A 27,831-nucleotide genomic window follows, 5' to 3' on the forward strand; every position below is an offset into this window, starting at 1 on the left:
CTGGTGCTGGCTGTAAGCTTAGGGTGTATATCACTAAGCCTAGGGGGTAAGTATGTCACTCCAAATAGAGAAGTGATTGCAGTGCTGGCTGTAAGCTTAGGGTGTACGTATATCACTTCAAATAGGGAAGTGATCCCAGAGCTGACTGTAAACTCAGGTTGCATATCACTCCAAATAGAGAAGTGATCCTAGTGCTGGCTGTAAGCTTAGGGTGTATATAACTCCAAATAGAGAAGTGGTTCCAGTGCTGACTGTAAGCTTAGTGTGCATATCACTCCAAATAGAGAAGTGATCCCAGTGCTGACTGTAAGCTTAGTGTGTACACCACTCAAAATAGAGAAGTGGTCCCAGTGCTGGCTGTAAGCTTAGTGTGTATATCACTCCAAATAGAGAAGTGATCCCAGTGCTGGCTGTTAGCTTATGGTGTATATCACCAACCTTAGGGTGCATATCACTCCAAAGAGAGAAGTGATCCTAGAGCTGGCTGTAAGATTAGGGTGTATATCACTCAGAATAAAGTGATCCTGGTGCTGGCTGTAAGCTTAGGGTGTATATCACTAAGCCTAGGGGGTAAGTATATCACTCCAAATAGAGAAGAAATCCCAGTGCTGCCTGTAAGCTTAGGGTGTATATCACTCCAAATAGATAAGTGATTGCAGTGCTGGTTGAAAGCTTAGGGTGTATATCAATCTAAATAGAGAAGTGATCCCAGAGCTGGCTGTAAGCTTATGGTGTATATCAATCTAAATAGAGAAGTGATCCCAGAGCTGGCTGTAAGCTTATGGTGTATATCAATCCAAATAGAGAACTGATCTCAGAGCTGGCTGTAAGCTTAGGGCGTATATCACTCCAAATAGAGAAGTGATCCCAGTGCTGGCTGTAAGCTTACGGTGTATATCAATCTAAATAGAGAAGTGATCTCAGAGCTGGCTGTAAGGTTAGGGTGTATATCAATCCAAATAGAAAAGTGATCCCAGAGCTGGCTGTAAGCTTAGGGCGTATATCACTCTAAATAGAGAAGTGATCCCGGTGCTGGCTGTAATCTTAGGGTGCATATCACTCCAAAGAGATAAGTGATCCCAGAGCTGGCTGTAAGCCTAGGGTGTATATCACTCCAAATAGAGAAGTGAGCCCAGTGCTGGCTGTAAGCTTAGGGTGTATATGAATAACCTAGGGTGCATATCACTCCAAATAGAGAAGTGATCTCAGTGCTGGCTGTAAGCTTAGGGAGCATATCACTCCAAATAGAGAGGTGATACCAGAGCTGGCTGTAAGCTTAAGGTGTATATCACCAACCTTAGGGTGCATATCACTCCAAAGAGAGAAGTGATCCCGGAGCTGACTGAAAGTTTAGGGTGTAAGAATATCACACCAAATAGAGAAGTGGACCCAGTGCTGGCTGTATGCTTAAGGTGATTATCACTAAGCTTAGGGTGTGTGTGTTGCACTCGAAATAGATGGCAAGCTTACGATGTCTATCACTCCAAATGGAGAAGTGATCCCAGAGCTGGCTGTAGGGTTAGGGTGCACATCACTCCAAATAGAGAAGTGAGCCCAGAGCTGGCTGTACGCTAAGGGTGTGTATCACTCCAAATAGAGAAGTGATGCCGGTGCTGACTGTACGGTTAGAGTGTATATCACTCCAAATAGATAAGTGATTGCAGTGCTGGTTGCAAGCTTAGGGTGTATATCAATCTAAATAGAGAAGTGATCCCAGAGCTGGCTGTAAGCTTATGGTATATATCAATCCAAATAGAGAAGTGATCCCAGAGCTGGCTGTAAGCTTAGGGCGTATATCACTCCAAATAGAGAAGTGATCCCGGTGCTGGCTGTAAGTTTAGGGTGCATATCACTCCAAAGAGATAAGTGATCCCAGAGCTGGCTGCAAGCCTAGGGTGTATATCACTCCAAATAGAGAAGTGATCCCGGTGCTGGCTGTAAGCTTACGATGTATATCAATCTAAATAGAGAAGTGATCTCAGAGCTGGCTGTAAGCTTAGGGTGTATATCAATCCAAATAGAAAAGTGATCCCAGAGCTGGCTGTAAGCTTAGGGCGTATATCACTCCAAATAGAGAAGTGATCCCAGTGCTGGCTGTAAGCTTAGGGTGCATATCACTCCAAAGAGATAAGTGATCCCAGAGCTGGCTGTAAGCCTAGGGTGTATATCACTCCAAAAAGAGAAGTGAGTCCAGTGCTGGCTGTAAGCTTAGGGTGTATATCAATAACCGTAGGGTGCATATCACTCAAAAGAGAGAAATGATCCCAGTGCTGGCTGTAAGCTTAGGGTGTATAGCATCAACCTTAGGGTGCATATCACTCCAAAGAAAGAAGTGATCCTAGAGCTGACTGCAAGTTTAGGGTGTAAGTATATCACACCAAATAGAGAAGTGATCCCAGTGCTGGCTGTATGCTTAGGGTGTATATCACCAAGCTTAGGGTGTGTGTGTGCCACTCGAAATAGACGGCAAGCTTAATTAGGGTGTCTGTCACTCCAAATGGAGAAGTGGTCGCAGAGCTGGCTGTAAACTTAGGGTGCACACCACTCCAAATAGAGAAGTGATCCCACTGCTGAATGCACGTTTAGGGTGTAAGTATATCACTCCATATAGAGAAGTGATCCCAGTGCTAGTTGTAAGCTTAGGGTGCATATCACTAAGCTTAGGGTGTAAATATGTCACTCCAAATAAAGAAGTGATCCCAGTGCCGGCTGTAAGCCTAGGGTGCATATCACTCTAAATAAAACAGTGATCCTAGTGCTGACTGTAAGCTTAGGGTGCCTATCACTCCAAATAGAGAAGTGGTCCCAGAGCTGGCTGCATGTTTAGGGTGTAAGTATATCACTCCAAATAGAGAAATGATCCCAGTGCTGGCTGTAAGCCTCGGGTGCGTATCACTAAGTCTAGGATGTAAGTATGTCACTCCAAATAGGGAAGTGATCCCAGTGCTGCCTGTAAGCTTAGGGTGTATATCACTCCACATAGAGAAATGATCCCAGTGCTGACTGTAAGCTTAGGGTGCATATCACTCCAAATAGAGAGGTGATCCCAGAGCTGGTTGTAAGCTTAGGGTGCATATCACTCCAAATAGAGAAGTGATCCCAGTGCTGAATGCAAGTTTAGGGTGTACGTATATAACACCCCAAATAGAGAATTGATCCCAGTGCTGGCTGTAAACTTAGGGTGTATATCAGTAAGCCAAGGATGTAACTATGTCACTCCAAATAGAGAAGTGATCCCGATGCTGGCTGTAAGATTATGGTGTAAGTATGTCACTCCAAATAGATAAATGACCTTAGTGCTGGCTGTAAGTTTAGGGTGTATATAACTAAGCTTAGTGTGTAAGTATGCCACTGCAAATAGAGAAGTGATCCCAGAGCTGACTGTAAGCTTACAGTGTACTTATATCACTCCAAATAGATAAGTCACCCCAGTGCTGGCTGTAAGCTCTGGGTTTAAGTATATCACTCCAAATAGAGAAGTGATCCTAGTGCTGGCTGTAACCTTAGGGTGTATATCACTCCAAAGAGATAAGTGATCCAAGTGCTGGCGGTAAGCTCAGGCTATAAGTATATCACTCCAAATAGAGAAGTGATCCCAGTGGTGAATGCAAGTTTAGGGTGTACGTATATAACACCCCAAATAGAGAATTGATCCCAGTTTTGGCTGTAAACTTAGGGTGTATATCAGTAAGCCAAGGATGTAACTATGTCACTCCAAATAGAGAAGTGATCCCGATGCTGGCTGTAAGCTTATGGTGTAAGTATGTCACTCCAAATAGATAAATGACCTTAGTGCTGGCTGTAAGTTTAGGGTGTATATAACTAAGCTTAGTGTGTAAGTATGCCACTGCAAATGGAGAAGTGATCCCAGAGCTGACTGTAAGCTTACAGTGTACTTATATCACACCAAATAGATAAGTCACCCCAGTGCTGGCTGTAAGCTCAGGGTGTAAGTATATCACTCCAAATAGAAAAGTGATCCTAGTGCTGGCTGTAAGCTTAGGGTGTATGTCACTCCAAATAGAGAAGTGATCCCAGTGCTGGTTGTAAGCTTAGGGTGTTTATCACTCCAAATAGAGAAGTGATCGCAGTGCTGACTGTAACCTTAGGGTGTATATCATTCCAAAGCGATAAGTGAACACAGTGCTAGCTGTAAGCTCAAGATATAAGTATATCACTCCAAATAGAGAAGTGATCCTAGTGCTGGCTGTAAGCATAGGGTGTATGTCACTCCACATAGAGAAGTGATCCTAGTGCTGGCTGTAAGCATAGGGTGCATATCACTCCAAATAGAGAAGTGATCCCAGTGCTGGCTGTAAGCTTAGTGTGTATATCACTCCAAATAGAGAAGTGATCCTAGTGCTGGCTGTAAGCTTAGGGTGTATGTCACTCCACATAGAGAAGTGATCCTAGTGCTGGTTGTAAGCTTAGGGTGCATATCACTCCAAATAGAGAAGTTATTCCAGTGCTGGCTGTAAGCTTAGTGTGTATATCACTCCAAATAGAGAAGTGATCCTAGTGCTGGCTGCTGCGATTCCCGTATACATCATAATATCTTCCATGAATAGCCTAGTTTCGGGATCCCCAACTACTCAACCTCCAAGGTCTATTCAGCAAGCTTAGAGGAAAATAACACATTGGAAATGGGAAACAGCGGCAGACAGGGACACAATAGGGTTATCAGGCCAACCTTTGCTCCTTCATTTTGAATGTTAACCAATATTCTTGTTGTTAGTTAAATTAGCTAGATGAAGTCCTGGAGGCCACTACACACCAGCCCCCTACACCTGGTGACATGGGCAGGAAGCCGAGGCTTTCCTATTGTGTTGAAGAGGGTTATTACTCCCATCCTCCAATTTTGGGATATTGCTGGAAACATCCATGGACGCAGGCACTACCCAAACAACAACTGAAGAAGTCTGATGAGTTGGTACACACACAACTTGTTGCATCACACTCACCTCTGCCCATAGAAAAATATTCTTGGCTTGTTTTACAGCAGGGGTTTGTGTACCTGCCTTTTTGCAGATATAACATTTGGTCCTGTGGTTGCTCCCGCAAACTGTGATGTTCGGAGTAACAAACAGGAGTGCATAGTGGAAGACTTTCTTACTGATTCGATGATGCTCGCTCACTGATCATCTTTCCGGGGCAGTCTCTGCCCTCAAATTTGCTCTGCAACCTACACATCGGGTACTTCTTTTGTTAGAAGCATTGAAGTTGGGAATTGAGACAAACACTTGTCAACAAGCAATCGGCATCCTGCTACTATTAAAGAGCTCTGTGGGCCGACCCCCTTGGAGACTGGCACCAGTAGCACCATCCCAGAGAGGCTGGTGACCCGTGAGAACTACTGGTTTATATATCATGTCCATCAGATGATCGCTGTTGCAGTGTCTAAAAAACCCTGTAATCATAACCACCACATACAGCATACAAAACCGATGATGAAGGACACTCTTGTTCAATCGCTTTGATCAAATATTGATCGAAATTCCCTACAAATCTTTAAACTAGCAAGAGAATTACATACATTTCCTCTCCACTGCAAACTTCAGAACACTGCTGTCTTCTAGAGCTGCTACAGCTACAAGTCCAGAGCTAACTGGGGATGTGGAAGTACTTGTCTCAGTTAGACACCTACTGGTGGATGGGCTGTAACATGAGGAGATGACCTACTATCATCTGTGGTAGCCTTTAGGCAGATATGGCGATTCCCTCCTGGAGTGGTAGCAGGCTTTTGCAGAGAACCACAACCGTTCACTTTTGGACATTATTCATCGAAATCAGCTGACGGACCATTGAGATGTTTTTTTTTTAAAAGAAGAGCTCTCGTGGGTCTGATGGAAAGATGTCAATGGATTCAGTTCTCCACTGGTTTCTTTTTGCCATCTCCTCCTTCAGGCCCCAAAAGAATAAATACTGAAGAAATGGTATCTAAGTCTAAAGATTTTTTTATTTTGGTCAGTATCTACCTTTCAGGACCCCATCTGTAATTGATGTTGAGCCACAGCTGCAGTTGCCCAGGAAGGCCCGCTGAATGCCCAGTCTGACAGGAACCATGCTGGTTGTTCCCTGAAGCCCAGCAGCTAGAATCTATTCATTTGATTTTGCACCACATGGAACCACATGGAAATTAGAGTTTGCTGGCGGGCCTGTAAGAAAGGAAATATCCTTTGGAAGTCTTCAGCTGATAATGTTTTGGCATGAAACATAGTAAAACATGGTCTTCCATGTCCTTCCACTGTTCTGTCCTGATCTCCAAGATGGATGTGTGTAGAGGAAACCTCCTTTCTAATTTAGAATCCTTATGTTGCTGAAATGGGTCATCTGGCTCAACCAGAGTTGTAGGAGGCACTAAACCTCTGGGGAAGACACAGTGGAGGCTGGTGATTTTTATTTCTTCTAGTGGAGGCACGTATATCTTTTCCTGGACGTTGTAGGCATACAGGAGCAAGCGCAGCGAGTGCCCGAGCCAGTTAGACACATGTGACAGGGTTTGCAGAGGGGGTTCCTAATGAAAACTGTTTTAAAGTGATGTGTTGGAATGATGCATTTACAGCACACATTTAAAAAAGCATTGAATAAAAAATCAGTACAGCTTACAGTTTACACCTGCACCCCGTTCTACTTCCACCCAGTCTCAGCCATGGACGTCTCTAAAATTATCAAAAATCTCAATCCATCGAGGTGCAAAGGTGACACTTGCCCAGTTCCAGTCATCAAAGACTGTGCCAAGTCACTTATGCCCCTTTTCACAGCCATCACCAATGCCTCCTTCTCCACCAATTCGGTTCCAACTTCCCTGAAGGAAGCATGAGTCATTCCATTCCTCCAAAAACCCTCCCTTGACCCTTCCATACCCACAAACTATCACCCCATCACTAGGGTACCCTACCACCTGAAGATTCTGGATCGTGTCGCATACATCCAAGTTCAACAATATCTTAAGGAGAACAATATCCTGGGCATTCGCCAATCAGGCTTCCGCCCCAAACATGGAACCAAAAATGCACTACTCGACTTGAAAATACAAATGAACGCAATTAAGGACACAGGCAACCCCGCCCTCCTGATGATGCAAGACCTATCCGCATCATTCGATCTGGTTGAGCATCATACCCTCTGCTCCTAACTCACTGAAACAGCTGACTTCTCTCCATCAGCTACCAAATGGATTAGCTCTTTTGTAGCCGACAGATCGTCACAAGATTTCATCGATGACTTCTCTGCAGAACCTACCCCTGTCACTTGTGAAGTTCCCCAAGTATCCTGCCTCTCCCCTACCCTTTACAACATTTATATGAAACCCCTCTTTGACCACCTTGACCGACTCAACATATCAGATATGAACTACGTTGATGACACGCAGCTCCTTATCCCCCTTACCGGCTCTTACCCCCAAGACTCAGCAACCATAAACTTTGTATATGAAGTCATTCAAAACTGGATGGCTGCCCACCTACTCTGTCTCAACGACGATGAAACAGAAATCCTCATTGTCGGCTCCCACTCCTCATTGCGCAATATAAACCCAGCCTGCAAAGAGTTTATCATCGACGGCAACCGAATCACCACCTCGGATGCCGCTAAAACCCTTGGCGTTTACCTAGATGCCAACCTTGACCTCTCGCGACATGTGAACTCAATCGCCTCATCTGCAGCTTACACTGCCAAACTGCTGCATGCCTGCAGGCCATTCCTCTCCAGTCCCAACCGCCTTTCCATTGCAAGAGCTATCACAGGAGCAAAGTGTAACTACTGCAGTTTCCTGTTCACTGGCACCTCTGAATGCAGTCTTAACAAACACAAGACGATTCTGAACAATGACCTCTGAGCGGCCTTTGGTCTTTCCAAATCTGATCATATATTGAAAGCCAGAAGAGAGGCGCACTAGCTGCCCACCCAGCAAAGGATTACATTTAAAACATTACCCCTGATCCATCGCTGTTTCTCCAATACAGCCCCATCTTACCTCTCACGCTGCATGGAGAAATACTTACCTGCCCGACCTCTCAGATCCTCGAACTCGCACCTCCTGAAGATCCCCAATGTCAATCGCCTCTCGGTGGGAGGTAAGAGTTTCCCAGTCGTGGCCTCTATCTCTGGAACAACCACCCTCCCACTCTGAGAGAAGAACCTGGCTGTTCAACAAACTGTTCTCCATCTAAGACTCTTGGCAACACCTTCTTCAAGTTTTTTCTTCAATGTAACTAGCTCCTAGATACCCGAGGGTTTTGTGCGCTGTAATAAATGCAAAAATAAATGAATAAATAAATTGGTAATAAATGTCAATAAATGCCAGGTTACCACACTAACCATAGAGAATTTCTTTTAACACTTTCCATGCTGGCTGTGTTCATAGAAAAAGTCAACAATATGTCAGCATTGACCTGTAAAATACATTTGTAACTTGTCAGTGCCCACACAGTATATCCCAGTATTGCCACTGTAAGAACACATTTTGAGGTTGGCTGTGACCAATATATACCAGCATGCCATGCCACTGCAAAACCCCATTTTCGTCCTGACTGTGCCCAGAATATTCCGGCATGCTACTGTCAGAACACAATAATGCTGGCTGTGCCCAATACATAAAAATATATTGATATAATGAAACGTAATTCTGGCTGTGCTCAATGTATGTCAGCCTGCTACTGTAACAACACATTCCTACAGGCTGTGTCTAAAATATACAGCAGACACATGTAAGAACACATTAAAGGTGGATATGCCCAAAATATGCAGGCATTCTCCTGCAAGAACACCTATTTAAGGTGACTGTGCACAATATATGCTGGCATGCCACTTTAATAGCACACTTTCATGTTGAATGTGCCCACTATATATGCCGGCATTATCAAGGTAAAACCTTGTCAGGTTGCCTCACTCACCTGCACCTCACAATATATACCAGCATTGCATTGTAATCCTGATGCATGCCCCCTCAAATCACAAACTCACACACACTCTCGCTCCAGCATTCACACACATACACACACATATTCACATACATGTGCACACATGCACTCCCATGCACGTTCACACCTGCTCTTTTACTTTTGCATGCTCTGATGTACTTTTGATGCCTCACCTTCTAAACAGTGACTCCAGTCACTCATTTATTTCACCATGTCCACCCCACTGCTTGCACTTTTCTCTCCCTAGTCCATTACCAAATGAAAATTCAAGTCCAACTCATGGACCTCTACTCTGACCAACAAATCACCTCCTACCAAACTCTCTCTCTACTACTCCATGAAATTTGCCTTTGTCAAATGTGGCTACTCACTTTGATACTTACTATCCAGCCAGCTCTTTTACTCTCTATCACCCCACACCCATAACTATGGACCTTACCAATGTGATGCTCATTTTTTTGTCACCTTATTAAAAACATGGGCATTTCCTTCCCAGTGTTAAGGGTACAAAGTGCTCTTTTGGTGAATATAAGGTGGGATGGTCTAAGAGGGGAAAGAAAAAGACAAATAGCCCGATGGGCAAATGTGTCACTCAGGCAATCTACTACTGTCTAGCTGTGTTGCTCCTAATGCGTCAAACTGACACATGAGAAAATGACTCAACAGGTTGCCTCTAGTTGCAGGTCTATTCTGGACCTGGGGCACACGCTATGGCATTAGCCAATATCACTCTTTTAAATTGATCTGCCTTTAATGGTTTAAATAAAGGTGAAGAAAATGCCCCTTCTCCAGCTCATACACCTCTTGCAATCTCTACTATTCTTCACCGGCAGTGCTTGGAAACTGGCAGATAGCAAATCAAAGTGCAATACAAGCAATCAATACAACCTAAGTAGTTAGATATGGCTGTGGAAGGTTTCTACAGCAGGACATCTGTGAGAGAAGAATCTTTTCCCACCGGGACAGAAAACAAATGGCAAGACAGCTCAGATGTTCAGTAGTGTCAAGAGGCCGCCAGATTCTGCACTATACAAGACCACTTTACAGTAATTAGTCCATTTGCATATTGAACCCACTTAAAAATGACAGTTTTTTGGTATTAGGATGACAGGGCAACTACTAACTGGTGCTCAATGTGTTACCTCTAGGAGGAAGAAACCCGAAAACATGTAGATGCCTGAATTGGAAGGGGTTGAGCCTGGGAGGTTTGGAGGAACAGGCATGTAGCGTGGTGTTGAGAATGTGAAAGTGAATAGTGAGGAGAAGATAGTGAGGAGAAGAGAGAAGGTATAGACATTGAGACTCCAACATGTGGTGAGACGTCAAGGAGGGAGGTGAAGTGAAGCTGGTTTGTGGTTCATGAAGCCAGGACCCTGAGACAGGCAGATGGCAATAGGAAGTACAATTAACTCCTCCAGCTTCCAACCTTGCCTCCCTTTCACTGTAAACGGGGGCATTTGTCCTGCTACTTGCCCGAGGCTCTGCTCCTCATTAGATGCACAAAGGTGGTCCATTGGGGGACTTTCGGAAACCACACAAGGACGTCTTTTGTCCATCTAAGAGAAGCAAGGACAAGAACACTAGGAAGAAAGAGAAATAATAGCTGGGTCATTTCAACCGAAGATTGGGAGTGCCATTTATTGTTCCTGACAGCCAGGAAGGAACCATGACACAGGATTTGTTGGAAACAGAGAACCTCATCTTTGAATTACTTTGTTGTGGCAGGTCACCAGGAGGAAACCAGACCCCTGGGTATGGCCAGAGACTTACAACCCTTTCTCCCTAAAGACATTTGCAGGATCAGTCACATGGGTGGGGGAAATCAGTGAAGAATAATCGCCCTTTGGGAGAAGGTATCCTAACCAGTCAGTTTACAGCCCTTTCATGATTTTATCCAAAAGTGTAACAATCCCCTTATAAATCACTACATTAACTGCATATGTTATTGTGTGGCTTTTTCATTGACCCATGCCCAATTGGCGACACCCCTGTTGATCAGAAATTTGAAAATAGCTGATGAGTGTAATATGAAGAATTAAAAGGTTCATGAAAATGATCGGTATAGTCAGGAATGGGAGGTTGGGAACAGCAGATTGAAGAGTGAACATCTAGGAGCTAATTTAAGTGGGGGTAATACCCAGGTGCAAATTACAATAGGGGTACACCTAGGCACAGGTGAGAGTAGGGCAATATCTTTTTTTAAAAAAAACATTTTAAAACAATTTTTATTAATTTTTACAACACACCAACCATAACCAACACAGTAGGCATTTCCGTTGACCAGCTTCATAGCTTGCATTCACATGTTGTTCAATGCCGTCATCCCCCCTGCCTCCCCTTTAACTCGAGCTTCCACTTCAGTGCCTTGAATTTTGTTTCTCTTGGATTAGTCCCCTTCACAGCTCTCGGATGTATCATATTCACTAGATTCGATGTGGGAGGATCCAGACAGTGTGGCCACTGTTTGTCTCCATGCTATCAGGGGCCCCGCTTCCTCCTCCCCTCCTCTATTGACTCCATCATACCAGGCTGCTGTCTCAGCGCCTGCCCATTTCAGGAGATTGTTCCACCACACCTCTAATCTAGGTCTATGGGCTGCTTTCCAGCCCATGGCAATTCTCCTTTTGGCCAGGATGTAGGCCATGTCTTTCAGTTTACTAATATGTTTTAGATTGCGTGGTCTGGTAAATCCCCCAATCATGCAATCCCATACCGATTCCACCGCTAGCTTGATTCCCTTTTCGGATAGACATTGTTTGACTTCCTCCCAAAATTTTCCCACCTCTGGGCATCCCATCACCCACCTCCCTGCACATGGGGCATTTCTGCACTACTGTGCTCGCAAACCTGGTGATTTTGTGGGGGGTCATATATGCCCTGTGTGTGACGTGTAAGTGTATTTTCTGCAGCCTTGCGTTCCTGGACACCTTCTTATGGTATCTCTGGGCTCTCTCCCATTGCCCATCCTGCATGGGTTCTCCCGCCTCCTCCTCCCAATCCCGCCTCAGTTGGAGCAACTCCTTACTCATTCTAGACATCAGTAGTTCATAGATTCTGGATATTTCGTGCCCTCCCTCCGAAATATCAGACATCGTTTCAATTACTGCATCGGGTTGTTCTGCTAATACTTCCTTGGACCACGTTCCTCCCACCCGTTTAATGATTCTAGTATATGTGATGTACTGCCCCATATGTACCTCGGTTTCTTCCGTTATCATTTGGAAGTCTAGTGCCTTCCCCTTTTGCCATATATCTCCTAGGGTTGCGAGGCCCACCGGTTCCCAGAATTTGCGGATCCCTTTCTGTAATTGCTCGTCCTCGCAGAAAAGTGCTACGAGTGGCACCTGCGAGGAGCATGGGGTTGGGTTTCCCACAATGTGGCACGCTTTGCGCCATGTCTTCCAGCCTAGTTCCAGCAATCTCGATCGCCCCCGCAGTTGTGATTTAGGTATCCATATCAATTTTTTTAGGAAGTATGGGTCGCAGTCTCCCCTCCGCAGTCTAGATTCTGCCGTCTAGTCTTCGGACAACCATCTGGCAACATATTGTAGCTGCCCCGCCAGGTGATATTCGGCAGGTTTATGCCCCCTCTATCATTCGTGTTCTGCAGTTTGCATAGGGCCACTCTGTTTAAGTTGTGCCATATAAAGCCCCTGCATAAGCTCTGGAGATTAGTGAAGAAGCGTTTGGGTAGCATATATGGGATATTCGTGAAGAAATGTAATAGTATGGGCAGGACCACCATCTTGAGCAAGGCTACCCTACCCACCATGGCCAGGGGGAGTTTTGCCCAGAACCCCATGCTGTTCTTAATGCCTTCCACTGCCCTCTCCGTATTGTGTTTATGTTCGTCTGCAATCATGTGGTATATATTAATACTCAGGTATCGAAATGTTTTAATCTGCCACGGTATCTGCAGGACAGCTAGGTTCTCCCGTGGGAATCCCCCATATCTCCCCAGGGGAACATGCATGATTTCCTGGGGTTTATTGCTATGCCCAAAGGAGTCACATAGCGCTTCATCACCTCTAAAACATACCGCAAGTTTTCCACTGGGAAGCGCAGGTATAGCAGCATATCATCTGCGTACAATGATATCAGGTGCGATCCCCCCTTCATATGGACCCCTATTTCTCCGTATTGCTGTCTAAGGCAGATCACTATTGGTTCTAGTGCAAGGATATATAGCATTGGGGACCATGGACAGCCCTGTCTTGTGCCTCTGCTGAGTTGCCATTTATCAGATATTATCGCTCCCGTTTTGACACTGGCTGCTGGAGAGCTGTACACCATTTTCACCCACCGCAGGTACCCTGGTCCCATCCCATATTTTTTCACGGCCGCCATCATCCAAGGCCATCTCATGGAGTCGAAGGCTTTTATTGAGTCTAGCGAGACTATTGCTATTTTGTTTGGGTCCCCCTCTACCTGTTGTATGTTATGGTGGAGTCTCCTGTGGTTATTGGTATGTTTCTACCTGGGACATAACCAGTCGGGTGTATATGTTTGTTTATTACCCTTTTGAGTCGCTTCGCCAGCACAGCCGTTAGAATTTTGGTGTCCTGGTTTAACATGGATAGGGGTCTATATGACCCGCATTCCGTGCTTGGCTTACCGGGTTTGAGGAGCGGGATAATGACCGCCTCCCTCAGGGAAGCCGGCAGTCTTCCCTTATCAAAAGCCTCATTTAGCATTGCCAGCAGCGGGGGGAGCACTTCTTGTCTGTAGGTTTTATAGAATTCACTAGGAAGCCCGTCTGACCCCGTGGCTTTACTAGTGGGTAGATGCAATACCTCTGTCTCTAGTTCCTCCATAGTGATTGGGGCGTCTAGGTTCTCCCTTTCTTCCTCATTTATTTTAGGTAGTCCTATGTCTTCCAACGTCTCCTGGGTCTCCCGTTCTACAGTCTCCCCTGCGTCTTCATAGAGACATTTGTAGAATCTGAGGAACCCCTTGTTCATTCTCTCCTGGGTGTTCCAGATCTGGCCTTCCGCCCCTGTTATCTCCCTAATTACTGATCCCGTCTTGTTTTTGTATAGCCATGCTAGAAGCCTCCCCAGTTTGTCCCCCCTGGCATGTTGCCTTTCAATGGATTTTTTATAATTCAGGTTGCATAGCCTCTCCCAGAGCCTCCAGCTAGTTTGTTGTAGTAGGCTCACTTGTTCAGCGTCCTCCTGCGAGGTACCTTCTCTTTTCATTATTTTTTCTAGCTTCTTCTCTGCCTCGTAGCTCCCGCTCAATGCTCCCTTGGAGCCCTCTACATTTATATATGGCCGCTCCTCTCACCACCACCTTGAAGGCCTCCCACAGGGTTCCCACTGACGCCACACTCCCTGTATTAGTGTCGAAATGCCCAATAATATCCTCCCTTAGGTCCTCTCGGAATGCTGTATCCTGCAGAGCCTCAGCTCTGAGTCGCCATGTTGGGATTCTAGCTCTGGGAGGGCTGATGTCGCCACTCCAGAACCAGAGGGGAGTGGTCCGATAGTACTCTCGCCTTGTATTCTGAGCCAGTCATTTCCCCAACAAGCTCTGGAGATGCGAACATATAGTCCAGTCTCGTTCACAGGTTGTGTGGGGTGGCATAGTGTGAATAATGCTTATCATTTGGGTGCTGCTGCCTCCAAATGTCCTATAGCCCGAAGTCTCTCAGCAAGGCCAGTAGCGCTTTCGCGGCGAGGGTGGGTTTATCTAGTTTTGTGTCTGACCTGTCCATTTTAGGGTTTAGCGAGCAGTTGAAGTCCCCTCTCCATATAAGCGTGCCTCCTATATGTGGGCTGATTTTGCTATATAAGGTCTTGAAGTAGGCAGCTGTGTCTTGGTTGGGGGCGTATGTATTTATGATGCTCAGTTCTCTATTCTCTAACAGCCCCCGCATCACTATCATCCTCCCGTCCGGCTCCGCCATGGCCTGAAGCATCTTGAAGGGCACGTGTGGTGCCACCCAGGTAACTACCCCCCTGGCATAGGCCGAGTCTGTTGCTCCCGTGGTGGTCCCTCTCCACGTTTTCTTGACCACCTCTAGTTTTTCTTTGGTGAGGTGGGTTTCTTGCGGTAATGCTATGTCCACCTTTTGCCTTCTCAGATACATCATTACTTTGTTTCTCTTCATGTAACTGATGAGGTTACAATTCTAAGGTCTCCCGTTGTCATCCATATTTTATCCTTCTCCCTCCCTCCTCTTTCTCGTCATCGATTTTGCTTGGCGTGAATGTGGGCTCGTTCCCTGTCTAATTTCAAAATTAACTCCCCAACTGTCCCGCCAATCCGGATTCTCACTCAACTATGTTCACTACACACATTCCATCCACTCCCCACTTCCCACCCATCCCCAACTGTTGCCCAGCTCCATCCCTGGATCTCAGGATCCCCCGCATTTGGTCCTTTCTCGGTATGCCAATAGCAGGAACCCAGCAGGGTGTTACCGATCTATCGGTAAACTAATTAATCTATCTATGGGTTATGCGAGCGAGTCCCTTAAGTCTCCTGCGATTTTGCTCTATATCTGTTACGCTCACCTGGCTGCCACAGGGACGTTGGTCTGAACTGGACAGCTGCGGTCTCCACCAATGTGATGCGTAGTGCCGAGATGACAGACTGGACTGGCCCACCTAGTTTCGTTTGCTTGGCCCGTAGGAGTATCCTTCTGCAAATGGAGAAAGGGAATTAACCACCCGTGGAGTTGACTGTTAACCCTCATCACCGCTGTTCTCCCCACTGATCCCCTTTAATGTCCCCTCTTATTGTCTCACCTGATGGTTTGGAAAGATGAGCTCTCCATCCTGCATTGAGCGCAGGGGCGCGTAGATAACCAGTTGCTTCACTGGTTCAAAGGAATTGGTGAGTTCCAGAACAATATTGACTCTGAGATTTCCAGTGAGACGCCGTAAGTACATAGTTCATAAGAGTTCAAATGTCTGACTTTCACTCTTGTCCTATTCCTTGCAGGTTGCAGCTTGACCCTAGCGAAGAGTTCCTCGTGGCAATTGGTAACATTCAGGTAAGGATTTGTATTATCCAACACAGTTCGATAAAATAATGTCAGTATGTAACCTGTTGCTTTCTCCCTTATTCAGGTGCTGAGAGAAATTATGAAGTTTCGGGGAATAATGCCTCCGGTGGTAAAATTAGGTAAGTCTATTGTGGTGAGAAGGATTCCCCTTGTTTGTCCCTTTGTTTCACCTTGCTGTCCTTTTGTTCCCCTTAGGGGCTGGGGTGCGGCGAAGATGAAGAGGAATAGTACCCCTGGCGGTAAAATCAGGTAAGTCTATGGGGGGTAACTAATATTGCCTCTGTTTATTCCCTTGGCTCACCTTGCTGTTCTTGTGTTCCCCTTAGGTGCCGGAGTGCGGCGGGAACATGCAGAAGGATGCGGTGGATAGTGAAGATGATGCGAAGACCGGTGAGTTCAGCACGGCGCTGCAGCAGGCGATGCGACGCGCATAAAATAAAATCTTTCTTCCAGCTCGAAGGCGCGGTTGATCGGGAATTCAGGTAAGGATCAAAGGTATTGCTCTTGTTCTAACCTTTTCTCCTTCTTTCTCCCTTTTTCTAGGAGCTCCAGACTCGAGGCGGGCGTGGCAGAAGACTGGATGCAGACTTGCAGGCACGGTGAGCGTTACGCTGCTGGATGCAGAATAACGTGAAGCGTGTGCTGCTCTTCGGGCGTGGTTTAAATAGCCTCCAAAGCAGTCCCAGGTAAGTATTCCTGCCCGACCCCACCCAAGTAAAAAATAGTCCCTAGATAAAGTAGTCCCTTCCAAGCCTCTTTTGGCTTGGAGCTCTTGCAGCATGGTCTGCATCAGGTAAGTTTGCACCATGCTCTGCATCAGGTAAGTTTTAATCTATGAGCCTGGCGCCTATGGCGCCAGGACTGACTCTCCATATGAGCCTGGCGCCATAGACACCAGGACTGCACCCAAATAGCCCCTAGCAGGGGTTGTTGGGCTTGCTTGGAATAACTTGATGCCTGCTTCCGGGGTTGCTGGACTTGGTCTGGATCCCCGGGAGTATTGTCATGATGCCTGCTTCCGGGGTTGCTGGACTTGGTCTGGATCCCCGGGAGTAGGCATCATGACAATATCGCTGTGCTTGGGCATTCGTATTTATGCGGCGCATGTTGTGTCTATCCCAGCCTGGCTATGCCCTGTCTTATATTCTAGTCCCAGTGTCTGATTCTGCAGCACCTTAAACACTGCAGTCTCTGTTTTACTTATCTGCTCCGTCTTCCTTCTGGTTGTCTGTTTCCGATGGGCAGTTCTGGGTGTCCAGCCACTCCGACGCATCCTCTGGGGTGTCGAAGGATAGTGCTCTGTTTTTATGGTAGACCTTCAGTTTAGCCGGGTACATTAACATTGTAGCCCGCTTCTCGCAATCCTTTGTTTACCCTCCTATAATTCATTCGACGTCCCTGCACCAACATTTTGTAGTCCGGGTATGCTGTGATATTCACCGATGCCCTTTGTATTGTGCCTCCTTTCAGGAAGTGTTCTAGGATCTTTTCCCTGTCTCAATAGTTCAGGATTTTGCCAATTATTCGTGTTGGGGGAGAGGGGGAGCTCCTGGCGGTGGCCTCCTTGTTTGGGCTCTATGCGCTCTTTCACAGCGAATCCTTGAGTGAGCGCCCCTCCTCCAATTTCTTGCAATTTCTTGCAGCAACATCATCTCGGCATAGTCCGTTGGGTTTGATCCTTCTGCTCCTTACGGTAGTCCCGGTAGTCCCACGATACGTATGTTGTTTCTCCGGGCACGTCCCTCCGCTTCTTCCGCTCTACTTTCCAGGTTGCTCACGCGTTGTTCCAGAATGTGGTTCTCCGATGTATGAGACGCACATGCTGCTGTATCCTGGGCCACCTCTTTCTCCAGTTCGCCTGTGCGTTCTGCTAGCGCTCTGACATCTTGTCTGAGGAGATTCACCTCCTCCTGCACTGCGCCAACTTTAGGTTGCAGTGCTGCCTTCAGTTCGACCATGGCTGATTCCAGCTTGGTTTCCCATGCTAGTTTCAGGTCCGCAATTGCTTCCAGGATCTGCTGGTCTTTGCTTGCCGTGGCGGTATCCATGGCGGGGGCCTTCTCCTTGCTTCTTGCCCCTTCTGCCGACTGCGTTGTTCTTGCGTATTCTTCCAGCATGGGTTGTTTCCCCTTTGCCGTGGGCTGTCTGTTCGCCATCTCGGTGTAGTCCTGTACTTCAATTAGGGCTATCGAAAGTATGGTGTCCGGCTCTTCGGGGCTTTTTTATATTCGACTATGGTGCATGAAGGAGGATGTGGTAGAGGGCCTCATGCGCTATTCGTGTTGTTTCTCGAGTGGGTAGTGTCCTCCCACATACCTGGCCACTGATACTTCTGTTGTCTTTATATCCCAGCCCTTGTTGGGTCATATTGCTGTCCACACTCCCAAGAGCTTGTGGTCCTGCTTTGGAATTGTATCGGGCCTGAGGATTCTTGATAGTAGTCCCAGTATTTCGCTCTGGGCAGGCGCCTTGGATTTATACACCTTCTTGCCGGCCCTGTTGGGGCCCCTCCTCCGCTATACTATCCTCCCAGGTGCCAGTTGCATTTCCCTCTCAGTTGTGCGCTGTGCTTTGGGTCGCCACTCGAGTACTCTCCTGCGTATCGCTGGTATTGTACCTCTGTCCTGCTCGGGCCAATTATTTTAGTGGTTTTATGTTGTCTCTACCTCACGGGGACTTTTGGTGATTCTTCAACTTAATTTTAAGTTCAGGTCTGATTGTGGTATAATGTACACCGGCACCTTACCACACTTTGCCTCTCTCAGCTGGCAGCCTGCGTGCACTTTGGTGCGGCTCTGCTACTCGTACCGCACTGCTCGTTGGATCGCTATTTTCCTTTTCACCAGGAGGGTGTGTTGTTTGTTTCGGTATGTCCATTCATTCCCTTCCTATAATGACGCGGACAGGCCTTTTATTTGGGCTCTCACACTGAGTGTCTGCGGGTCATCTATCCCTCTGTTGCACAATAGAGACAAAATGCTGCACTCTTGGTGTTCGTGCCTCGTCAATGGGGCTCACAACTCCACGCCCATCTGAATACACTGTTGGCATATGCGGGCATCTGTTCAGCAAGTTGTTGCATGCCCTTGTTGGGTTATGTGGGAGCTGGCGTCCAGCAGGTTTGGGTAAAATAATGTGCTTTCATGAGATTGCATATGCAGCGCTGCCTGCTCATGAACTCGCACGCCCACCAAGCCTGTGGTACTTTCTTTCTTGTATGCCGCCCTTGTGGGTGTACCTCCTATTCGGGTGTTATGCGACCTTGCCCCAGCAACCCTTCAAGCTTACCAGCACATAAGCACTGCTCTTGATCAATGTCTCCTGGTCCCAGTGTCCTGGCCACAAGCCCCCTTCCCCCTTCAAGCGTGTTCTCAGCAGTGCCTCTCATTTGCTGTGATTCCATTAGTGACGCTTTTCATGTGGTGCGTCCGCACTGTTGTTTACAGAGGTTTATCATGCACAGCGTCTCCTCTGTCGTCTGTCCGATCAGGGCATCAGAGATGTGCATTCATGATGGTGTTTGTTACAATGTTGCCGCCGATCGTGTAGCAATCCAGCACACACCCGCACTTCCATCCGCGGCGCCTTTTTTGCTACAATGTAATGTTGTATGGGCGGTTCACTGCCCGGGTCCTCTGCCACCTTTGTTTTCTGTGTGTGCCGCACACTGCAGGGGGCTGGTATCCTCCGTGCGACGGCATCTACCAGCAATCAACGGGCACCCGATCTCACCATATAACCAGTGGTGACAGCTTATTCACTGGTGTCCCGTTGCGAGTCGCTGGAGCCTGCAAGCTCCTATTCCATAATTGCAGCATCTGGGTCCATTTGTTTTGCTGCTCGCCCTTTGTTCACAGCGGCCATCTTGGCTGCCTCCTCCTCTGCCTGCTGGAACAAAACTTGTCGGGCGCTCGTTAGTTCAGTACTGTACACATCCTATTAGCTTTTCATGCTCATCTGTGCCTGGCATGTTTATGAATGCATGCATCAGTTTGGATGCCTCGGAGCTTGATATCTGCACTGTTTCTTTCAGGATCAATCATGGATCAGCAGGGGCCATGCACGAGACACGTCCTACTCCATGGCTTCTTAGCCACGCCCCCGAGTGGGTTAATATCTCTGAGCAAATCTCAATTGAGGGACACGGTGAAGCAAATGAAAGTGCGGTACACCTCGTAGTAAATTACTCTAGGTAAATATTATAATGGGATTCAGATTGTGTGAGTTTTAGGGCAATTTCCTAAACCTCTGCCTCCTAAACTTCATAGTACTATGAAGGGTGGCCTCCTAAACTTCTGCCCACCAGGTCAGAGTTTAGAAATCCATCTTAACCCCTTTGATTATGGTTTGTTGGTGTCTGTAGAGTGGATAACAAATCAGTGGCAGACATAGACCTTTCTTTTCTGTACTGTACTTTCACGGGTCCTTGATGTTGCCAGGTGTAATGAATACATTTGTTTTCTGACTTTTTCCTCGCTTTTTGATGTTTGGTCATTTTAGCAATACTGTCTGAGGTACAGGTTATGAGGATGTGTATGACCAGTGCTGGTTCGGCCGACAGGCAACTCTGGAGATTTCCCAGTGGGGCTCTGTGCCAGGGGCCTCTTTTTTGTGGGTTGAAGTAAAACATTAATTACATAACTTCCACTCTTAACAAACCTTCTATTTAATTTTTTTGTTATGTTTAAGTACTTTTTAATCTTTATACAGGGACAAAGGTTCTTTGAAATTCACCATTTGAAACTGTTTTTCCAAATTTTTTGGTGGTAGGTCCGACTTAAGCCCTGCTTAGAGTTAACATTTAAAGGCCGCTTTTGGTTGCCAGTCCAGCCTGTGCATGACACATGATGGAATATTATGTCTTAATTTTTCATTTTTGTAGCACATGGACAAAGCAAGTTCAATTTCTGGAGCAAGCCATAAGTGCTATTGTCATTAATAATATGGGGCATATTCTGTCACAATCCATGCGCTGCTTGCTATCCATCAAACTTTATAAGTGGGAAATAGAATTATATAAAAATAAAATGGGTAGATCCTGCAGCCCTGGATGTTTATAAAGTCATTACTGAAATGTATATATCCTTCAATTTTGAGAATAACAGAAAAACAATTTTCAAAATGCTATGTTATTTTACTCGGATTTATACCACACACCACTGCCATTTACATGGTCTCCAGATGGCCAAGTGTCATATCATTAATGAGAAATGGTCATTGTTTGAAAGGATTTTTAAGGAACGTTCAACACACATGAACGCATGTAGGATGAATTGAGTAGATTGTATGTGTGGGGCATGAATATTGAATGAAAGTGTTTGCATACCATTGTCTTTTGCATTTAGCATGGTGGGTCAACAATTGCTGTGAACATTTTCATCTTTACTACAAATCACTGTAATGAGGTTGGACTTTGCATGTGAACAAATTCGATTTCTAGAATCATGTATACTGAAAATCCAATTTGTTAATATTTTTTGGTTAAGCTCCCAGCATCCCTGTGCATTATCTTGCTGACATCCACAGTGCAAGTTTCAAAGTTATGGATTAATGATTGCCAGTCTATCAATGGAAAACTTAACCAACCAGATTGTGTATACTAGGGTTTAGTTTCTCAATCCTCCCAATATTGAAATCTAAGCAGGATTTCAAGATAGCCATAATAAAGATGTAGGAGGAGAAATTGCTCAAAGTTATTTTCACTAGAGTTTATTTGCATACTGTTTGGTCATTCTCATAACTCGATCGGATTTTACTGGCTGATGCCTTCACGAGGCCAGTCCTTCTTTCCATACTTATTTTTTTAATTAAACGTAAATAAACCACTTTGGTGGACCTAAACAATGTATGTTTATGTTTTTTTGCAGGTAATTGGAAATGCTGCTGTAACAATTTCTGGACAGAACTGGAGTAAAGTAGAAACAGCTCTTTATCAGCTTATACTGTAAACCGCAGGAGTGCAATGCAACAAGAGCCCTGGCCTTTAAATACCTGCGTCTTAAGATTTACCAATCACCCGAGATGGACTGAAAGCGAATACCTTAAATTCTCAAGCTTCTCGGCAAGGATAATAGTATACTGGCCTCTGATAGCTTTAGTAATTTTCCCACAATTAGTGCACTCCATTCCGTACAAAGTTGGAGTCATTGGACCATGGTCTTGTGACCCCCTATTTTCTAAAGCACTACCCAATGCTGCTGCCAAGTTAGCCATTGAGCGTATCAACAGGGATACGTCCTTAGAAATCGGAATTCCCTTTAACTACGTGATACTTGAAGAAGATTGCCAAACTTCAAAAGCCCTCTCAAGTTTTCTGTCTTATTCTGGAGTGGCTTCTGGGTTCATTGGTCCTTCCAATCCAGGATATTGTAATGCTGCCACCCTCCTAGGAAAAAACTGGAACAAACCTGTGTTTTCTTGGGCCTGCATAAATTACGAATTAGATAATGTGAAAAGTTACCCGACATTTGCGAGGACTCTTCCCTCGCCAACTAGGGTTCTTTTTAATGTAATGAAGTACTTTCAGTGGGCACATGTTGGTATCATTTCATCCAATGAAGACATCTGGAAGGACACAGGAAATAAAGTTGCAAATGCCCTTCGGAACAGCGGTCTACCAGTGGGCATTGTTATTTCTATAGCCGAAGATGCACAAAACATCAAGGAAGCTCTGGAAAAAGTCAGTAAAGTGGACAATCTTCGCAGTGAGTAATTTCCCTTAATTGTCCATTTAATGTTTTCTGAATAAAAATTGAAAATTGTTTATTTGAGAATGGGAATAACTTATGTTTTCATGTGTCCATTAGTAGTGCAATTGTGATGATATCTTTCTGACCTGAGGTTGGTCAGCAGTGGTAGGTACTCTATGGTGAAGGGGCAAGATGCTTGCCCCTTCACCTACTTTCACCTACTTTGGCCAGTCATGCTGTATGATAAAGCCACTGCATTGTTGTTGTAATTTAAAAGGCAGTCTACATCTGTTACAGAGACAGGAAATAGCCAAAGTGCATGTAAGCATAGGGCTTCAACATATTGATGGTGATAACCCTACAATGCTCTTTGCCATGCATTCAGTTCCCCAGTAATGCTATTGACAGCTCCACTACTGATGTCGACCCATTCAAACTCATTAGGTTAACAGTTATAAAGGCATCCTCCACTAAGGTCCCTGCAGAAGCTTGTGGCGGTCGGAAAGGGAGTCGGACACGCTCAGGACATGATTCAATACATTTCTTTAAACTTATAAGAAAAAGGCCTAACTTTCCCTATCACAAAAGGGAATACCGTACCTATCTAAAGAAACTAAACATGCTTGTTAGTTGACAGGAGTCCAAAGTAAAACAATTTCCTCCGTCCTAACTAACTCTATCTGACCCTACCACTATATTTAGACTAAATTGACAAAGAGAATGTATTATCTTCACCTGGTCTGTTCCTTTTTTTCCCACAAGCTTTTATTTACAGACTTTCTCAATGGCAGGGATATTTCTCGACATGAGATAGTCTTTGAGATCAGTTCTTGTAATTCTTCAAGAATAGTCTTGGCTTTTGTATTTTCTGTGGTTCTCTATTTACAACAACCTCCATTCAGGTAGTTTCTAACACTCTTGTCATCACTTGTAGATTCTTTCATCTCTCAACATTCAGGCATTCCTAGGCACGGTTTACCTGGACCCCTTTTCAGTCTTTCTTTGCTATGCCTTCTCTGTTTTACAATGTCTCCTCTTCATCTTGTTCATTCAAGATCTTCATATCCTGTTTCTCATTAAATATTCTATTGCTCTTTTGGTATCTCGCCCTTAGGACTGGGACAATTCTCTCTCTGCATATAATAGCCCTCTTCCTTATTTGGGCTAATAGTTACTGGGTATAAGTCCAATTACAAATTCTTAATGTTCGTTTCTCGTCCTTTTGACTGGGACGAGTTTCTGGCCTTGTTAAATAACCCTCTTCCGTTACTGGGTTATTCGTTACTTCTTCCCAAATCCGAATATGCAGTCTTAGTCTTATTTTCTTATCCTTAAGACTGGGATGAGTTTCTTTGGATTGATAACGATGGTCCAGCGGCCTCCTGGTTCTCCCAGTTCTCCTGGTACTTCTCTCTTTGCCAGGGATTGTGGTGGGGCTCAGTTTTCGCTCGGACATGCTTTCTTGTTACACTCTTTCATCAGAATACCCTTCCAGATTCCTTTTTGGGTGACTGCTCGGCACTGATGTTGGCCGTATGAAGCCTTCCACACTTCCCGTACTGGTGGTCTCAGCGTCATTCTTTGGGCGTCCTGCGCACCACGCTGCACCAGTGGTCATGCCACCATCGGATAACTCATTTCCCTTCCTTTCCTCATGATGCCTTTCCCGCATCGACGCACGCCGGGCCCCTGGCATCTTGTACTGGCATTCTCTCTCTTGTTGAAAGTTGCAGGATCCGCGACTTGCCTTTGCTCCACCTCCACAAGGCATAATGATATCAGGGGGCTCTCCATGCGCACTAGGCTCTCTCTCTTCTCTCCTACTCGTCTCAGTTAAATATACGTCTCTTGTCAAAGAGACATCTTCCTTTACTTTCACAAATGAATTTCTTTTTGCATTGCCTTCAGCCAACAGTAAAGATGTCACGTTATTTGGTTTAACAGGCAGTGCAATGTATGCGGCTATGGTAGGTGACCTAGGGAGTTCCTAACAGGAACTGGAGTCCTTATCCCAAAAGGGGGTGTCTCTCCCAGTGAGATCCCACTTGACTCGATCTCTAGGGAGGATCTTGTGGAGTTCGGTTGCCTCCCAAGCCTCCCAAAGGATGCGGGGGGTGACTCCGCCTTGGGGAAAATTAACAAATACCTGCAATTCGTAAAAAGCTCTATCCCCCAAATTGGAATCTTCCTCTTTACATCTTTTATTTGGTTTTCCCTATATTGTTCTCTTATTGACAGAACCAAATTATATTAATTAACTGATGACCCAACTGCAATTTTTTCTTCCTTCATTCTCAAACCGTCCAAGACCTGGTACACACCAACTTGCATGAGGTATTATGTACTTTATGCAGACTGGAACTCACCCAGTGCAAGTCTATTAATGAAATATGTTTATTGCCATTATCACTACAAAAAGAAATCTTATAATAGTTAAATCATCATTCGCCCTGAGGAAAGGGCACTCAGCCAATCAAGTGGCTGGAACATCAGGTGAGAATACACAATCCACAATCCACACCCGCTATCCCAGCCACCCGAGGCCCTTCCCCGGGTGACACCTTTTTTTTCCTTTCAGTGCAGGGCGGCTTCTACCTGTTGCCCCTCTGCCACAAAATGAGCTGATTTCCCTCCCACTCCCTCCACTTGACTGCAGGACCGGAGTATTGCGCTCCAGTCCGGTACTCCTCCCGTCTGGCCACCACCATTGACATGGAAAAGGGACCTAGTCCCATTTCTATATGGCGGTGTCCATCTTTTTAAAAAATATTTCACCGGGGATCGACTGCACTAGAGAGCGGATCTCCGGATGAAAAACTGTGAAAGTAATTTACTCCCCGGAAGAACCCTGGGGTACAAATGGCTTTCATGCCCTGCCAGGAGGGCGGACATCCCCTTTAACGGCCCACAGCCTGAGCTGAGGCGCTTCCTTGGCTCAGGCTTGCCTTTGCTCGGGCTGGCGGCCATATTCTGTAAACTGAAAATGGTCCCAACTTTAAATCATCTAGAGAACTGTTTTCTGTCATCGTTTACTATATAAACTGTCTTTATACCCCATCACGTCCCCATTCAATGTTCATTGCCTAGGAAACAAATTACTTTTTTTCTTGACAATTGATAACATTCTACTGACATCTGCAATAAAGGTTCTAGCACTAGGCCCCTAATTCTCCTTATGAGAATTTGTTTATTGTTTGGATTGAATATGTTATCACTATTATCTCACCAACATTGTAGTCTCTTTGAGGATCACTCCTCACTCTGGTGACCAGATCCTTGCATCTCCTTTCATGGCCTGTCATACAGTGACCCCCACCTTCTTGTTTCCCATGCTTCATTTCCACTATTCCCATGGTATTTTCCCTGAATGTTTCGAGGTCATTCGTTCTTGTGCACTAAAAGGAGCTGCAACTGGAAGTGACAGAGCTTGATTTATAATATGAGCTGCTCTGCAACTACTTCACCTTCTAACTTTGAATCACCCTTGGTGCACTTATCAGTCAGGGTTCTGTTCTTAAGGAGACAGTAGCCCTTCAAGTTGTTGGTGACAGCATGAGTGTGATGGATAGCAGTGATGTCCAGCTGCGTTCCCTCCTTTGTCTCAGTTACATTTACTTCAATAGACCATGGGACAGTCCTGTCTGTTCTTGTGACACAAATGAGATGAAGGACCATGTCCTTGAGTGGGTCAGATTTTTTCTCAATTGGAGGATCCATTTTCTTTAGATGAAATCATCCAAGTGAGGAGTCCTCTCAGTGTGTTGTGGCGTATATTACCTATCTCCTACTTGAATTAACATCAGTGAAACTTAAATATATCTTCAGGTGCCAATACCGGCCAGCATCAACTGCCTGAGTGACCCTTAGGGAGCTGTTGAAAACTAGATATCTTTACACTTTGTTTAATGAAATACAGGAACAACAAATTCTTATTATTGCATCCAGTCCTTCCTCACTCCCAGTCCATCTTGCTTGCCTCCCAGTCATCTCTGGTTATATCCCTCAATTTTAGCTACCTCTGGCAAATCCCTTGGTTTTATCCTAGATCTTGAGCTCAAACCTGGTTTTACACTAATCCTTCCTCAATGTGTTAGTGGCCCAACTCATATAAATTGTTGTGCCTGGATTAGGTCTTTAGTGTGAATCTGTGATTTGAGGCTGAAATCTCCTCTACAGTTGGGTTGGTATAATCATGTTATTGTTCCTTCTCATTTTATTTATAGCTCGCCACCTTAAGTGTTGGCTATTCCTGTCGGTTTCCGTAGAAAGTTGTTAGGGATCTTTGTATATTTTAAGTATACAAGTCACCCCCCTGATTATCAAAAAATAAAAGTACAAAAAGCAGAAAGTCATTTTTGTTTCTTGATCCAAAAAATATGGTAATTTCTCCTTTAGTTTTTTTTAATTTTTGGTTATTTCATGGACAACCATTCCTGTACCTCATTTACTGCAAACTAGAAATCACTGAATACTGAGCAATTTTTTACTTTATTTTAAGCAGTCAAGAACATGGAATAAAAACAAAATACTTTACTTAAAATGATTGTTGCTGGATTCAACTAGAAATGGAATCAAAACCAAACCAAAAACCCCAAACTAACAAAATAGTGATAAAAGCCCTAAACACCTGTTTTAATATTGATACTGCTAACCTCATTTATTTGCATTTGTTACACCTCCAAACCCGGAGGTATCACGGTGTAGGTTACTTAAGATAAGCTTGACTGGCTAAAAAAAGAGAAATTACAATAAAAAAATACAGTAGTACAAAATGGAGATAGTAGAATACCACAAATGGTTACAATGTAGGGAATGTGGTGTCACATTCGGAAACATGGCATGGATATTGTACAATACAGGTAAAACATTTGATATAGCATTTTGAAGAATGGCCATATTATTTCACAACATAAGCAAAGCGGGAGGACGGGTGCAGGGTGTTAAATGTCTAGAGAACGTTGTAATTAGAACTTGTTGAATAGACAGATTTAATGAGGCTCTTAAAGCGGTGATGGAAGGGCTTGTTTCTAATATGCATGGGGAGGGAGTTCCAGATTTTAAGTGCAGCAATGGAAAGCTGGCCCCCCTGCTGTGATGCTCTTGAATCTTTGGACGAAAAGGTGGGTACTCGAGCCTGGCCTGGGGGATCTGGTGGTACTTTTTTGCATGACAGTGTTTTTCAAGTATGAAGGGGCCACATTTGTGAAAC

The 27,831-nt window shown here is 45.2% G+C and overlaps 1 protein-coding gene across 2 annotated transcripts in view; it reads left to right on the top strand.

Annotated features, from left to right (window-relative positions):
• The window catches only part of GUCY2F (guanylate cyclase 2F, retinal), a 720,767-nt gene that overhangs the window by 8,353 nt on the left and 684,583 nt on the right, over positions 1-27,831 (top strand). For both annotated transcript variants that reach the window (XM_069612625.1, XM_069612624.1), the window contains exon 2: positions 21,801-22,637. In XM_069612625.1, coding sequence (XP_069468726.1) covers positions 21,896-22,637 — 742 coding nt within the window. In that variant the 5' untranslated portion in view covers positions 21,801-21,895. The remainder of the gene's footprint in view (positions 1-21,800; positions 22,638-27,831) is intronic.

The sequence above is a fragment of the Ambystoma mexicanum genome, chromosome 5p, assembly GCF_040938575.1.
Source record: "Ambystoma mexicanum isolate Mex_15411 chromosome 5p, UKY_AmexF1_1, whole genome shotgun sequence".
In the NCBI taxonomy this organism is placed as follows: domain Eukaryota; kingdom Metazoa; phylum Chordata; class Amphibia; order Caudata; family Ambystomatidae; genus Ambystoma; species Ambystoma mexicanum.